At 40.7% G+C, this 15,251-nt stretch overlaps 1 protein-coding gene across 1 annotated transcript in view; it reads right to left on the bottom strand.

Annotated features, from left to right (window-relative positions):
• Positions 1-15,043, bottom strand: part of IFNGR2 (interferon gamma receptor 2) — a 28,409-nt gene extending 13,366 nt beyond the window's left edge. The window contains exons 1-3 of the mRNA XM_060234307.1: positions 14,680-15,043; positions 11,052-11,181; positions 773-945 (exon numbers count right to left, since the gene is read on the bottom strand). Of these exons, the coding sequence (XP_060090290.1) occupies positions 773-945; positions 11,052-11,181; positions 14,680-14,746 (370 nt within the window). The 5' untranslated portion in view covers positions 14,747-15,043. The remainder of the gene's footprint in view (positions 1-772; positions 946-11,051; positions 11,182-14,679) is intronic.
• Between the last annotated feature and the right edge of the window lie 208 nt (positions 15,044-15,251).

Below are 15,251 nucleotides of genomic sequence, written 5' to 3' on the forward strand. Positions count from 1 at the left end.
TATTGTTATTGCCAATTTATGTTAACTGTAAATTAGAATGGTTTTAAGACTAATGTTGATTTTAAAGTTTTGTATAAATTACTGTATGGACATGTTGTTAGCCGCCCTGAGCCTGCCTCGGTGGGGAGGGCGGGATATAAATAAAATTTTATTATTATTATTAAGAAGTCTCTGGAAGAAAAACTTCACAACCATCTGAAAGGTCAAGACAACAGCAGTAGTGGGATGGGAAACCTAACTACCATTCTTTGACAGTGCATACACAAGATGAATATTCTTCAAATTACTGGCAAATGATAACAAGTTTTCATATGTTCCCCCTCCCCTGCAGAAATTTATTTAACTACTTTGTAACATCATCCAAATTCTGTTTTGCCCTAGATAAGAATAAAGCCAATACCAATGCATAAGTACAGACAAAGCAACATAACCATAATAACAGGATAGTATATAATTGCCTATATCAAGGTTCACTGCTACTTCAAGGTGTGATGAGGTGTATGGGGAGCTGAGAAAGCACCTGGTTATCACACCAATCTGATGTTCTGCTGTGCAAAAGCCCCATATGGCCTCACCTACTTTCTAAAAACACTTTGCAGGAACCAGGAAAAGTGCCAGCAAGAACCATGGGGTCCCCAGGCACCATACTGGGACACAGGACCTATATATTTTGACATGGAATAAATTCATTCCTGTTACACATCCCTTGGTTTCTTTCAAAAATAAAACTGACATTTTTCAGAGATAACAAAATGGAAGCAAATAAACATACTTTGATGTCTTGCCTGAAAGGGAGAAGTTTGTACCCAGTCAGATTTTAATTCCCCTTGTTCGGTCCTAACACGGAAAATTACTTCATCAAATTCATTGATAACATGTGTGAAATTATATTCAGGCTTTGTGATATTTCTGGAGTTGTCTTCTATCCAGATGCTATCTGATTTTCTGGAATTTAATATGAACAAACAATAGTAAGTGATTAGCTTATTCTATTTTAGCATGACTGATTAAAAACCAATTTTGAAATATCTAATCAGACCTCTAAATACAGGTGTATGCACTCTATATCAAAGGTAAAAAGCAACACATCTCTTTGATAATTATATTCAGCAAATAGTGTGCAGGAGAAGACAGCATACAGTGTGATGCAGTTCCATAATCATATCATGTGGGTAGGGTGGGGAAGTTCTACCAAACATTCAAAGGGTATTATGTTCATCATACATTAGTTTGGATCCTGTTGTACATTTCATTTGTGTTTTCGGTCATTGGAATAGGAACTGTCATCTTTCCCTCCTGCCACAGCCCAATATGATCCCTGAAATGCTGCTCCTGGGGGACATGTAGCAACCGAAGTGAGATTCACAGTAGTCAGGGATGAGAAAAAGGCACTGCCTCTGTGAGTAAACTGTTCACACAATTCTCTAAAGCAGGTATGTCCAACCAGTAGATCACAATCTACCAGTAGATTGCGGAGGGGTCAGAGGTAGATCACCAGCCCCACTTGGTCTCATGGTTTGCTGGACAGGTGTTTGGGTTTTTTTGATGATTGTTTGGTGTGGTGGTATTTGATTATTGGTGCCAGTATGATGAATTCTTATTTTTACTTTTAGAATTGCATGTGTAATTTCAGCATCATCCAGAGGTCTTCAGTTCCTGTTGATCTTCAATACTTTGGGACAGTGACAGTTTTGGACCAGATTCAGCCAGTGTTAACTTAGCACCCCAGCCACCCCAGTATAACGAAGATGAGCGTTCCAAAGAAGAGCAAAACCTACCACTTTCATGATGAATGGGAAATGGACTACTTCTTCATCATGGTGAAAGACAAATGTTGTTGTCTACTTTGTGACGCTGCTGTATCCTTGCCCAAAAAGGGTAATCTGGAGCGTCATTATAAGGCTCTGCATAGCAATAAGTTTGATGCTGATTTTCCACCCAAAAGTGAAATTCGTAAACTGAAGCTCAAAGAACTTAAATCGAAATTGGCTGCACAGCAATAGTTGATGGCAAAGCCAAGGTCACATTTGGTCAATGCAACCGTGGCATCCTTCAAGGTCAGCAACCTGATCGCAAAGAAATGCAAACCTTTCAATGAAGGAGAATTAGTAAAAGATTGTTTTCTTGAAGCAGCAGACAATCTTTTTGAAGAATTTATGAATAAGAAAGAGATCATAGCTGCTGTTCAAGATGTACAATTGCCAAGAAACACCATTGTGCGGCGAAAAGAAAAGATGTGTGGAGACACAACTGAACAATTGTTGGAGGATGTTTCAGTGTGCGTTGCTTTCTCACTCCAACTGGATGAATCTACAGACATAAGAGACATAGCCCAGTTGCTAGTGTTTATCTGGATGGTTTTTGAAGACTTCAGTGTTAAAGAAGAACTACTTGAAATGATTTCTTTAAAAGGGAAACCTACCAGTCAGAAAATATTCAGCTCTTTCCATTCTTTTGTGACAAAGTGTAATCTTCCATTGCATAAACTTGTTTCCATCACTACTGATGGAGCAAGAGCAATGACAGGTGAGGTTAACAGTTTCATAGGCCTCTGTAGACAGCATGACAACTTTCCAGATTTCCTTTCTTACCACTGCATCATTCACCAGCAAGTTTTGGCAAGCAAGAGACTCAATACAAAGACTGTCATGAACATCACTTTCAAAATTGTAAGTTCAGTTAGTGGAAAATCACTTCAAAGACACCTTTTCAATCTTACTCTTGATGAAGGGGCAGCGGAAATCATTTTGCACACAGATGTAAGGTGGCTAAGAAGGCACAAATTTCTGCAAAGATTTTGTGATTTGCTGAATGAAATAAGGTTTTTGAAGGAGAGGGGAGATGACAAAGCAGAGTTGAAAGATGAGGAGTGGTTATGTGATCTGGCATTTCTCGCTGACTTTACAGGCGAACTAAGTGACATGAACATTGAACTACAAGGTAAAAACAAATGCATTGGCGAGATGAGTACAGTTTCATCCTACAAGAGCAAATTTGAGCTAATGATGACTGACCTTGCAAACAACACTTTTGATCATTTTCCTAATATGCAGGACCATCTGGGACAATATCCAAATTTTGTTTTTCAGAACGAGAATTATGCAACAGAAATCTGTTCTGTTATCCAGAATTCAAAAAAAGATTCTGTGACTTCCAAAGAATTGAAAAAGTTGTGGAGTACTTGTCATACCCATTTAAAGCAGATACGGACATTAAGGAAACTGCAGCTGCTATCAGTAAAAATTACTCATTGAACAAGGCATCTCTTGAAAACGAAATAGTAACCCTTAAAAATGACATTTTTCTCAAAACCCATGCTGAGCAAGGATCATTTTGGAAGCTAGTGCCTAGAGACAAATTTCCCAACTTGAGAAGATGCAGTGAAGCTGCACACTCCTGTTTCAGTTCAACTTATTTGTGTGAATCTGCATTTTCCCATCTGAAAATGAAGAAGAGTACACAGCGTTCCAACATGACAGATGAACATCTCCAGGATTCCCTGAGACTGGCCCTCACGCAATATTCACCCAACTTCAAAAAGCTGGTGGATGAAATGCAGGCTCAGACGTCTCACTAATTAGCAAGAGCGAAGTTTTAAAGACTGTGCAAGATCAGCTTGGATCAATACTTGACCTACATTTAACACAAATTACTCGATAAAAGTTAAAGAAAGTTATGAAGACAGTTAAAGAAAGTTATAACAATAAACATGTAAGAAAAACTGCTCGCAGTTTTTTCTGGATCTTCGTCTGTTTTGTTTTTGCTTACCAGTAAATGACAGAAGGTACATTGTAAATGGGGGGGGGCAGTGGAACCCAACTTTGGTGGGTTAAAATCTAATTCGAAACTAATTTGAAACTTAATTTTCACGGTGGTAGATCACCAGCACTTTTGTCCAGAAAAAATAGATCACGACCTGTCTGAAGTTGGACATGCCTGCCCTAAAGTCTTATCACATCTAATTAGTAGCTTGAAACAGACAGATAGTATTTCACAAATACAGAACTTCAAAGTACAGAATAAAAAACAGAAGGATACCACAATAACTCCAATTACAGTTCAGAATAGTGAACAAATTTCTTCCTCTTCCTTAGATGGATGTCCGTAAGCTCCCATAATGCAACAAAAAAGACTTTCAAAAGGACGCCTGTCCCAATCTTCTCTCAAATATGCAGTTCAAAAATTATCTTCAAGCAGCTGATAGCTAAATGGGCATTTCCAGAACTTTTCCAACCACGTTTTTGCCAAAAGCTTCCTCTAAGCTCTGAATTAAAGACAAGGCTTTTTTCATATGGAGACTTCAACTCTTACATTTTCAATAGATTGAAAATTGGTTATTGTGGTGTCTTCTTTCTGTTTTGCATTCTGTACTCTGAAGTTCTGTATTTGTGGAATACTATGTTTTAAGCTACTAATTAGATGTGATAAGACTTTAAGAGAATTGTGTGAACAGTTTACTCATGGACACAATGACTTTTTCTCCTCCGCTCCTGGGAGGCACAGGAGAAAAACAGCCTTCCCTTTCCATTAGCAGGATTCTTCCTTGAGATCCATGCCATTACCAAATCAAATACCCTGGATATGTGAAAAAAAATAATTTAAAGGGGCCTATTACTAAGGGTTGGATCCTATGAATCTGTTCCACTGGCACAGGAAGCCTTGCTTACACCAGTCCAAAAGGCAGAATGGGCGATTATGTCCACTTTTTCCTACTTGCCACACCCATCAAATATTGCATGGCTATTTATTAATTTCTTTATTTAGAGAAACTGTAAAACATCTATCAAATTTCAAAGTTTATGTTTCATACAACTAAGCTCAAAAATACAACAACCAACTACATTTCCTTTAACAAGAAACAAACTATTCATTATATCAATTAAAAGTAAGGTCTGATTCGCAGATATATAAAATAACAACATATTTTATATTTAGGTGTTAGTTAATACTTCAGTAATCTCTAGGGCAGGGGTGGCCAACGTTTAACATAAGAGCCACACAGAATAAACATCAGATGTTCAAGAGCTGCAAGACATGAATGTCAGATGCTTGAGGGAAGGAAGGGGAGGGAGGGGAGGCTCTGTATTCTTGGTGCTTGGCCCCACTGGTGGGCCTCCTGATGGCACTTGGGTTTTTTGGCCACTGTGTGACACAGAGTGTTGGACTGGATGGGCCATTGGCCTGATCCAACATGGCTTATCTTATGTTGGAAGGAAGGAAGGAAGGAAGGAAGGAAGGAAGGAAGGAAGGAAGGAAGGAAGGAAGGAAGGAAGGAAGGAAGGAAGGAAGGAAGGAAGGCAAATAGATGAGAGGAGGGAGGTGGAGGTGGAAATAAAGCAACTTTAACTTTAAATGCATTCTCCAAGCCACTGGATGTCTTGGCGAAGCAATTTAAAGAGACAAATGCCTTCTCCTAGCCAGCTGATGGGGGCTTCGAGAGCCACAAAAGATGCGTGAAAGACCCACATGTGACTCCTGAGCTGCAGTTTGGTCAATGGTAGCTCTCTAGATGTTTTTTTTGCCTACAATTCCCATCAGCCCCAGCCAGCATGGCCAATGGCTGGGGCTGATGGGAGTCGTAGGCAAAAAAAAAAAAATGTGGAGAGCTAAGGTTGGCCACCCCTGCTCTAGAGTATTAAAAACCCTATTAGCTTCTGGTAAGTAGGTATAAGCAATTAGCATATTTTGAATTAGCTCAAATCTATAAAAGGAAACCAACATTCAGCATATGATGATCTACAGCTTGGATTTGATCACAAATCTTGTCCATTACGTCCAATAGCTTTCTATATCAAAGTGAGACAGAAGGATGATCTGATTTTTCCCAATGTTGCTATTCAGTTTTTTTGCTGAATTTAGCAAAATATTTATAAGATTTTTTTCTGATTGGGGGAATCTCTGTAGTTTCCCATAATTGTTACAGAATTACCTCTGGGTGTACTGGTACCTTGTAACTCATATTTTTTCTATGTGCAAAACAAATGTGTCCCAATATGCAGCACTCTTGGGGCAGCTCCACCAGCAATGAAGGAAGGAGCCCATATGATCACATTGTTTCCAACACATTGGGAGAATTGTTGGTATTCCTAAAGTGTAGCTTCTGAGGTGTATTGTAGCAATGCATCGTTATTTTAAATGACAACATTTTTATATTAATAGCTCTAGATGTATGTGTATTGTCAGGGAGAAAATTTTATATTACAGTTGGTTTCCCATTGCAGCTCCCTGTTGGTGCAATCCGCTCCCGGAGGAGGTGAGGGCCCTGCGGAACCTTGAACAGTTCCACAGGGCCTGCAAAACAGCCCTCTTCCGGTTGGCATATAATTGTTATCGGAATGCCTGAACATTCAAATCTCGAACATCAGATTATCCAATACTGGAATATCGAAGAATTGAGTTAAGGAAGGTAGCATAGTACATACTGAAGTGAGTTTTACGAGTTTTTATGTATTTTATATGTATTTTATGCATATCAAAGGGGAGCTTCAAAATTTTAAATAAAATTCAAGCTTTTTAAAATCCCCAAATGAAGATGTTCAACCATTTTTGCCATTTTCAAAAATCTTTCTCCTTAACAAAAATCAGAAGTGTTCTGAAAAGATAAAGAAATTGTGGGGAAACTATGGTTTTGACAATATTAATTTTGCCAAACCATTATAACTGCAATCTATCCAATTCTTTTAGTTTTGCCTTAATTTTTAAGTAAAGCTTTAAATAACTGTTTTGAATAAGTCTATTAAATCTATCGGAATATCAATTCCCAAATAATTCCAAGAGGTACAGATCCACTTGTAATGAAAAGTAGTTGCCAAGGTTTGAGTCTGAACTGCTAATAAGAATACTGGATATAGTTTTGGTTTAGTATTAACCTTGAACCCTGAAAAACTGCCAAATTTCAAAATGCATTTTCTAGGTAAAATAATGAGGCAACTGGATTGGTGAGATATATTACACAATCCTCCACAAAAAGGCTAGTTTTGAATATTTGTGCTGATATTAATGCCTTGAATCAAACTATTAGATTGCATATATTCTACTAGGGGTTCAAGGAAGATAGCAAATGTGGCAGAATTTATTTTGGGTTGGCCCTCTTTATGATTTTGGCTACAGCAGCTCTTATGAAATGGGCACTAAGAGCTCTTCAGCTCTAAGCTCTTCAAACACCTTAAGCCTCTATATTTCTCTCAGAGAAAAGCTAAAGTGGGGAATCTAGGTTAGTGTGTGAAAGTTCATAAGCTGTCTCTCTTGCAGGAAAGGCCTTATATGGCAAGGTCCTTATTTGGTATGGCAGGAAGTAAGAGAACTAGCCATATGTATAAGGAGGTTAAAGGTAGAAGTTAACTGAGGACAATGTTCTGATTTGGTAAATATTGTTTATATTAAATTGCAGCTGGAGTTTTTTGGAATGCATAAACATCTGATACTATCTGATAAGATAGAGACGGTGTCAAGACTCAGGGGGGTCTTATCAATTGCAGCCACCACTCTGGGTTAAGGGTTCCCCTTGAGAAGGCCCAGAGTTCCCTCCCAAGCCCTTCAGGCCTCTTGTAGCTTAGGCCAAATAATAGCTGTGAGGACCAGGCAGAGTGTACAACAACAAAATGGTTTATTTTAAAGTCAGTGCAAGATAAATTAACAAGCTGCATAAAACAGTAAAAGGGTGAAGGGAAAATAAACAAAAGTCCTAATGCGTCTGAACTTACAGTCCCTAAACTACTAACCAGCACTCATCGCTCCCCTTGGGTGAGGGAGCTTCCCCCTGCTCAAGCTCTTCAGGCACAGCCTACCTCCAGCTCAGCCTTCCAGGGAAACAACACCCACTTCCTGGGCTGGGCCTTTATATTCTCTTCCCAGGCCCCACCCCTCTCTGAACCTGTTTCCCTACAAACCCCTTGCTACCCAATCAGAGGAACAGGGGGGATCCTGGGAGATGTAGGCTTTTCTCAGTAACTCCTAAGCAGGCTTCCCTGGGACCTGCAGGTCTTGCTAGGCCCAGGATCATGACAGATGGTGAGATGGTTCAAGCCTGGTTCAAGCCTTTAAAAGCTCTGGACTTTTGAGCAGAAGGGGCTGGTGGTAAGAGAGGCAGAGACCTCTATACTGCTCAGCTCAGAAATTAACAAGTCTTCGTTAATTTCAAGCCTGATCTGAATAGAGAAAGGAGACTGTCCCTAGGTTGGTCAGGTCAAACAAATGGGACTTGGGACTTAGATTTTAAATGGGAAAATGTAACTAATCAGGTGAAGGCCCTGCTGGGACTAAGATTTTTTATAATGCTCTCTGCTTTATTGTAGAACTATGCTTTATGCTTGACTGAATTCTAACTGTGTAACTGTTTTGTGAAAGTTACCTAAACTGCTTTCTGTTTTACTTTTATATATATTTTAAGCCTTCTGTCTAAAGGAGAAACTTGGAGTCTAATAAACTGTTTTGCTTTTCTAAACTTGGAGTCTAATAAAGTTTATCTATGAAGTCTTAAACTTATTAGTAACTGTGTATTAGGCTTCTGATAACTGCAGGTTGTTTTGGTAACTGCAGGTATTGGTTTCTGGGTTTTTGCTTTGTGTTTGTGTTGCTGGGGGGTTCAAACAAAATCCCCCAATAGTGAATAATAAAGGGGAAAGGAGGCATCCTTGCCTAGTACCTCTGTTTAAGTGGAATGTTAGTTGATGTTATACCATTGATCAAAATTTGTGCTTTGGGTTCTGCATTCAGTGATTTTACAGCTCTTAAAAATTTATCTCCAAAACCCATTTGGGATAAGAGAAATTGTAAATAATCAGTACTAAGTCTATCGGATGCTTTTTCTGTATCTAAGGGTAGGATGATATGTTCTATTTTTCCATTCCTACAAATGATCGATAGTATTATCAGTTGTAGCATTGGCGCACCATCTGCCGCAATGGGCAACAGGCCAACACTCTTCAGAAATTGTTAACCAACTTGGGAGCAGGAGAGAGGGCCACATCTGTGTATCCATCCATAGCAGTCAGCCACCTCCATAGTCTCTGTAGCACTGCCAATTCACACAAGTGTAACACAAGTGACCATAAATTATGTAGCAATGGCAGGAAAAGCTAGTGTATAATGTGGAATAGTAAAAAAAAAATGGGCAGAGAACCATTTGCTGCACTCAGGGGGGAAAACCCTAAGTGTGGATGACTGGGAAAGGCAATGGCAAACCACCCCATAAAAAGTCTGCCATGAAAACATCATGATACAATGTCACCCCAGAGTCAGAAACGACTGGTGCTTGCACAAGGGACTACCTTTACCTTTGCTTTAAGCGTTTAAAACTGCATCTTTTCAGTTTCTTTGATTTGCATGGATTATTTATTTATTTATTCGGGATTTATATCCCGCCCTTCCCACGAATGGCTCAGGGCGGCTTCCAACAGTTAGTCAACATAAAATTTAAACAATTTTAGGTATAAAACAATTAAATATTTAAAACAGTTAAACCTTAAAACCACTAACATTTCAATTTCATAATGGGCTAGACTGGGATGGCACTTAGATATCTAATGTCAGCTTCTCTCAAAAGCACGCAATGTACTTTAATTAAGCAATTCCTTTGCACTAATGCTTTACAAGATACACATTCCTCTTGTATTATCTCTAGGGGCAAAGCTGAAAGATTACTGAAAGCAGCAGTTGGTATCCATAATACAACTAATAACCCAACTCTAAACAGAAGTGCTTCTGAGTTTGACAGGATATATTTGCTACTGAAAAGCCCCTGAAGTAAGCCCTGATTAACATAGCAGGATTCATCTCGCAGCAGATAGGCATAACTGTGTTACAGTATGTCACATAAGTGAGTACACCCCTCACATTTTGTCAATATTTAAGTATATCTTTTCATGTGACAACACAGAAGAAATGACACTTGGCTACAATGTAAAGTAGTGAGTCTACAGCTTGTATAACAGTGTAAATGTGCTGTCCCCTCCTAATTATGCAACACACAGCCATTAATGTCTAAACTGCTGGCAACAAACATAAGTACACCCCTAAGTGATAATGTCCAAATGGGGCCCAAAGTGTCAATATTTTGTGTGGTCACCATTATTTTCCAGCATTGCCTTAATCCTTTTGGGCATAGAGTTCACCAGAGCTTCACAGGTTGCCACTGGAGTCCTCTTTTACTCCTCCATGACATTACGTAGCTGGTGGATGTTAGAGACCTTGTGCACCTCCACCTTCCGTTTCAGGATGCCCCAAAGATGCTCAATAGGGTTTACGTCTGGAGACATGCTTTACCCTCAGCTTCTTTAGCAAGACAGTGGTTGTTTTGGAGGTGTGTTTGGGGTTGTTATCAGGTTGGAATACTGCCCTGCGGCCCAGTCTCCCAAGGGAGGGGATCATGCTCTGCTTCAGTATGTCACAATACATGTTGGCATTCATGGTTCTCTCAATGAACTCTAGCTCCCCAGTGCCGGCAGCACTCATGCAGTCCCAGACCATGACATTCCCACCACCATGCTTGACTATAGACAAGACACACTTGTTTTTGTACTCCTCATCTGGTTGCCACCACACATGCTTGACACAATCTGAACCAAATTTACAAAATGTGAGGGGGTGTACTCACGTCTGTGACATACTGTACATCTTATGCTGCTGAATATACAAGAGACGTTTTAAGACTTAGGCAGACAGGCATGGAGGAAGCACGCTGCCCCCTCCGCAGCCAGCGCTCGCGAAGCGCTGGGTTTGCGGTGGGGGCAGCATGGAGCGATCCCAGCGCTTGCAGGAAGCAGAGCTGGAGCCAGGCAGGCAGGCGCGGGGGAAGCGCCGGGATCCAAGGCGGAGGCAGTGGATCGCCCCCCCCCCCGGAGGAAGGTACGTCCTATAGTCCCTTCACTCCACAAGTCGCACACACTTCCCCCCACTTTTTTTTTGGGGGGGGGAGTGCGTCTTATGGTACGAAAAATACGGTAAATAGTGTGACAATTAAACCAATGTATTTTTTAAAAAATTGTATGTACAGATTACTGAACAACTATGAACAATGCGAAGTTTTTTATACACAAGAAGCATTTACTTACGTGCGATATTCAACTCTGTATGACACTGCACTACTATTGATCCCCATAACCTGAGACCATTTTAATGTATTCTGAAAATTGTATGAGACAATTGTCACATTCTGTGGTGCTGGTAAATGGAGAAAGGATTCTAAGGAGAAAAGAAAGAACACAACATGAGAGTAAAATCAAGTTTAAAATATTAAACACACACACACAGCTGCCTCCAACCTGCAGGACAGAAGATAAAGCTAACAGTAGCAACGGCAGCTTAGCTTCTGACACTGGTAAAGATAGAGAGAGGCTGTGAATGATCAGAGCAGGACATAGTGCCTGATATGAAAGAGGTGGAAGGGGACTGTGGCACTTAGTAAGGTCTAGTTTAACCTTCATGGACACTCTACAGCTTCAGCAATGTCTGAAGCCATAAATAGGCTTTATCTACAACAAGATTGCTTATTTATAAAATCAAGCTCATTCCTCTTAGCTGTATGATAATTGCATGACTGATCTGGGGGCAGAGTGGATGGGTAGAATCCCTCCAAATTTCATCCACACCGGTTAGAAAACAATGATATTAAAATCAGAATGTGTTTTCACTGAAACCAATGGAAACAAAGACACATGACTGAGCTTATTCTTTTGGATTACCAGCTGTTTTCATTTTAAAACAAATGAAAATGAACTGTGCATCCTTGTATGCTTTGCCTTTGAAAAGCCACTTACTAGTAGACTGAAGAGGTATGAAGCTTGCATCAAGCTCTAAGCATTACCAAGCCTTGACAGCAATACATTTTGCTTCTAACAAAGTGAGCTTCCTTCATTTCCAGAGCAGAGTTTGTTTGTTGTTCAGTTCCACAGTTGAGTCCGACTCTTTGCGACCCCATGGACAAAGTCACACCAGGCCCTCCTGTCTTCCACCATCCTCTGAAATCTGCTCAAATTCGTATTAGTTACATCAGTAATGCTGTCCAGCCATCACATCTTTTGCTGTCCCATTCTTCTTTTGCTTTCTGTCTTTCCCAGCACCAGGGACTTCTCCAGTGAGTGCTCCCTTCTTGTTCGGTGGCCAAAGTATTTGAGCTTCAGCTTCAGCATCTGCCCTTCTAGGAAACAGTCAGGGTTGATTTCCCTTAGGACTGACTAATTTGATCTTCTTGCAATCCAAGGGACTCAAGATTCTTCTCCAGCACCACAGCTCAAAAGCATTTATTCCCACTTTCAAATTCACTCATGTATTAAAAAACAGCAACAACCCTGACACTGCAAGTTAGGGATGCCACCTTAACCATACCAAGTGAGCAACACATGTTTTACACTGACAATTTTGTGCTCTCACAACTTGAGCTCCATGTAGTTATATTTACATTTTCTCAGTAAATTAAAATGTGTTACACTCATTCCTTCCAAAGGCATCCCATCTCATTAATTTCAACATGTAATCACATTCTTGTAGCATTTCAGTAACACGTGACCCTACGCAATTTTGCACTCCCAGCCCAGAGGATCAAAACTGGAATAAAAGGACAAGAGGACTATAGTTGTAAACAAACTCAAAATGGACTGGTCATATGACTCAGAAGCTGAGATTCTTTACTTTACAATTTGTATTTTTTGAGAGACTGAGTCAAGCTGTGTGTATTGATTTAAAAAAATAGAATATACTGCTTCATCAAACTTATGCTGAAAAGAACAAAATCGGTAACTCAGCATAAAATTAAAAGCTAGCTGTAGGAGTGTGTTAAGTTACTGAAGAACATCAGTACCATTTGGGTACTAACTGAATCAAGAACAAGATTTGTTCCAGACTGCTCTGTGCTTTGGGAATTCTGTTGTTTTGAGGTGTCTTAATAATGACATGTTTTAGAGTAATGCTAAAAATCATCTTAGACTAGCATAGCCAGAGAGACTTTCCTTTCCCAGTTTTGTAACATCCATTGAATCTTCTCTTAAAAAGAACAAAAAACTTGTAATAAACAATAAATACACTAAAGTTTACTCAACAGAGGAACAAAAACGTGAAATATTTTGTTTTTATCTTCATCATGGTCCTTACAGACCTGAATTCATACAGTTTAACATGCTACCCTCAATTCTATACATGGTCTGGCTCCAGTGTTAGATTCTATTTCCTTTCCCATTAACTCTGTATTACTCATAGATCTGGGTTGACACTTTCACAATGACCCCAAGATCTTTTGACCTCACAATCTAAGTTCAGATCCCACTAGCCTATACTTGAAGCTGGGATTTCTTGTTCCAATGTGCATTACCTTACACTTCCCAACACTGACCTTTATTTGCCACATTGTTGCCCATTCACTCAGTTTGTGGAGGTCCTCCTGGAACGCCTCACAGTCAGCCTTGGTTTCCACCAGGCTGCATCATTTTATGTAATCTGCAATCTTAGCTGCTACACTACTCACCCCTACATCCAGATCACTGATTAATAAATTGAATTGCACCAGCCCCAAAACCAATCTTTGTGGGACCTCACTGCTTACTTCCTTCCATTGTGAGAACAGTCCTTTGATTCCTACTCTTTGCTTCCTGTCATTTAACCATGTTTTAATCAAGGAAGACAATGGCAAACCACCTCTGAATGTCTCTTGCCTTGAAAACCTTATGCTGTGGTTTTAAGTCAGGTGTGACTTGATGGCAGAAAAAAAAATCATACTTAGCAGAAAGGCAGCTAACGACTGATCCAACTTCAAATCAATGTTCTATGCTTGCTCCAATATCAAGATAGCATTAATGGCCACATATACATGTAGTTTTATATTACACCAGACCATTGATCTATCTACTGTGACTTTACTGCGTTCTCCAAGGTCCTTAACAAAGAAAGCCCCTCCCCCAATTTGCTACTGGGGAACCTTTAACTAGAGGCGTTAAGTCTGGGACTTTCTGCATTGAAGATGCATGTACCATCATTGAGTCATGGCACTTTCCTAACTTTGCTTTGCCCCTCAACTTCTCCCAGACATCTTAGGTTAGGTAACCTGAACCTCAACACTGATATACTACACAACCCCAAGCCCATGAACACAGATCTAGTCAGGGTGATGCCTGGATTTTTTGGCCACTGTGTGACACAGTGCTGGACTGGATGGGCCATTGGCCTGATCCAACATGGTTTTTCTTATGTTCTTATGGTTGGGAACCTGTGTTCTAATTCAGTGCATGCTTTTGGACACTGGGAGAATCCTGATCACAAGACTTAATCCAAGCGAGAACTCATCAAGGCATTGTGCCAGAGTCTGTTTTCAGTAGTATGTATGGATTAGTCTTCACATGGGTAAAAATACTGATAAGTACGTTTGATCATGCCTAGAGTGCAGTTGCTTCCAACTTTACAACTTTTTTGCTCCAACGAAACTCCTGTGGTTTTAATAGTTGCATAACAGTTCAACAGATGAAGCTTTTGCCAGCATTGTACACCCATGAAGGAGAAAGCCATACATGTTGACACTTCTGCCTACGGGCGCTCTACAGACAGGGAAAAGACAGCGACTCTCTCGGATAATCGAAACCCGGCCGCACCCGGGTAGGAGAGGCTTCCAGTCAGCCTTAAGGTCTCGCATCTCCTTTCAGACAGAAGTCGCTGCTTCCTTGTGTTGCCCCACCCCACTGCTATGCCCCTCCGTACCTGCTAGGGCTCTCTCAAGAAGCAGTTTCGCCAGCAAGAGCAGCGGCGGGAGGCCAAGACACAGCATGGCCGTTGGACTCTGTCCTTCCTCCTCTTAAGCGCCTTCTAAGGGCGTCGCCAAAAACAGCAGCTTTTCTTCCGCCATGCTAGCCTCTCGGGCGTCGTCGGGGCCCTCAACCACGACCCCAAGCCACGTGCCTCTGACGCCTTGCCCCGAAGCACGTCCTCTTCCTGGACTTCCTCGGAGTGGCGGGGGCGGGGCGAGGAGGAGGAGGAGCCCGGCGGACAAAGGGTTCCCCTGCAGGGGGTGGATTCATGCCCGTGGAAGGAAGATTGGCGCGCCAGAGAAGTTCGCTGAGCAGTTGCAGCTGGGCTGTTTTGCCTTGGTTTAAACTCGACATTAAGAGATGACGCAGTTCATGTACTCCAGGGTCGCACATTATCACTGTTTTCGGTTGTGTTTTTAGCGAATGTCGCAATTTAATTATTCGATTGATTTGAAAATCTGATATGAGCTTCTAAAGGCTTTGACATCCTTTCTTTAAAAAGGTAGTCCCCTGTGCAAGCACCCG

Source organism: Heteronotia binoei, chromosome 3 (assembly GCF_032191835.1).
Source record: "Heteronotia binoei isolate CCM8104 ecotype False Entrance Well chromosome 3, APGP_CSIRO_Hbin_v1, whole genome shotgun sequence".
NCBI lineage: Eukaryota > Metazoa > Chordata > Lepidosauria > Squamata > Gekkonidae > Heteronotia > Heteronotia binoei.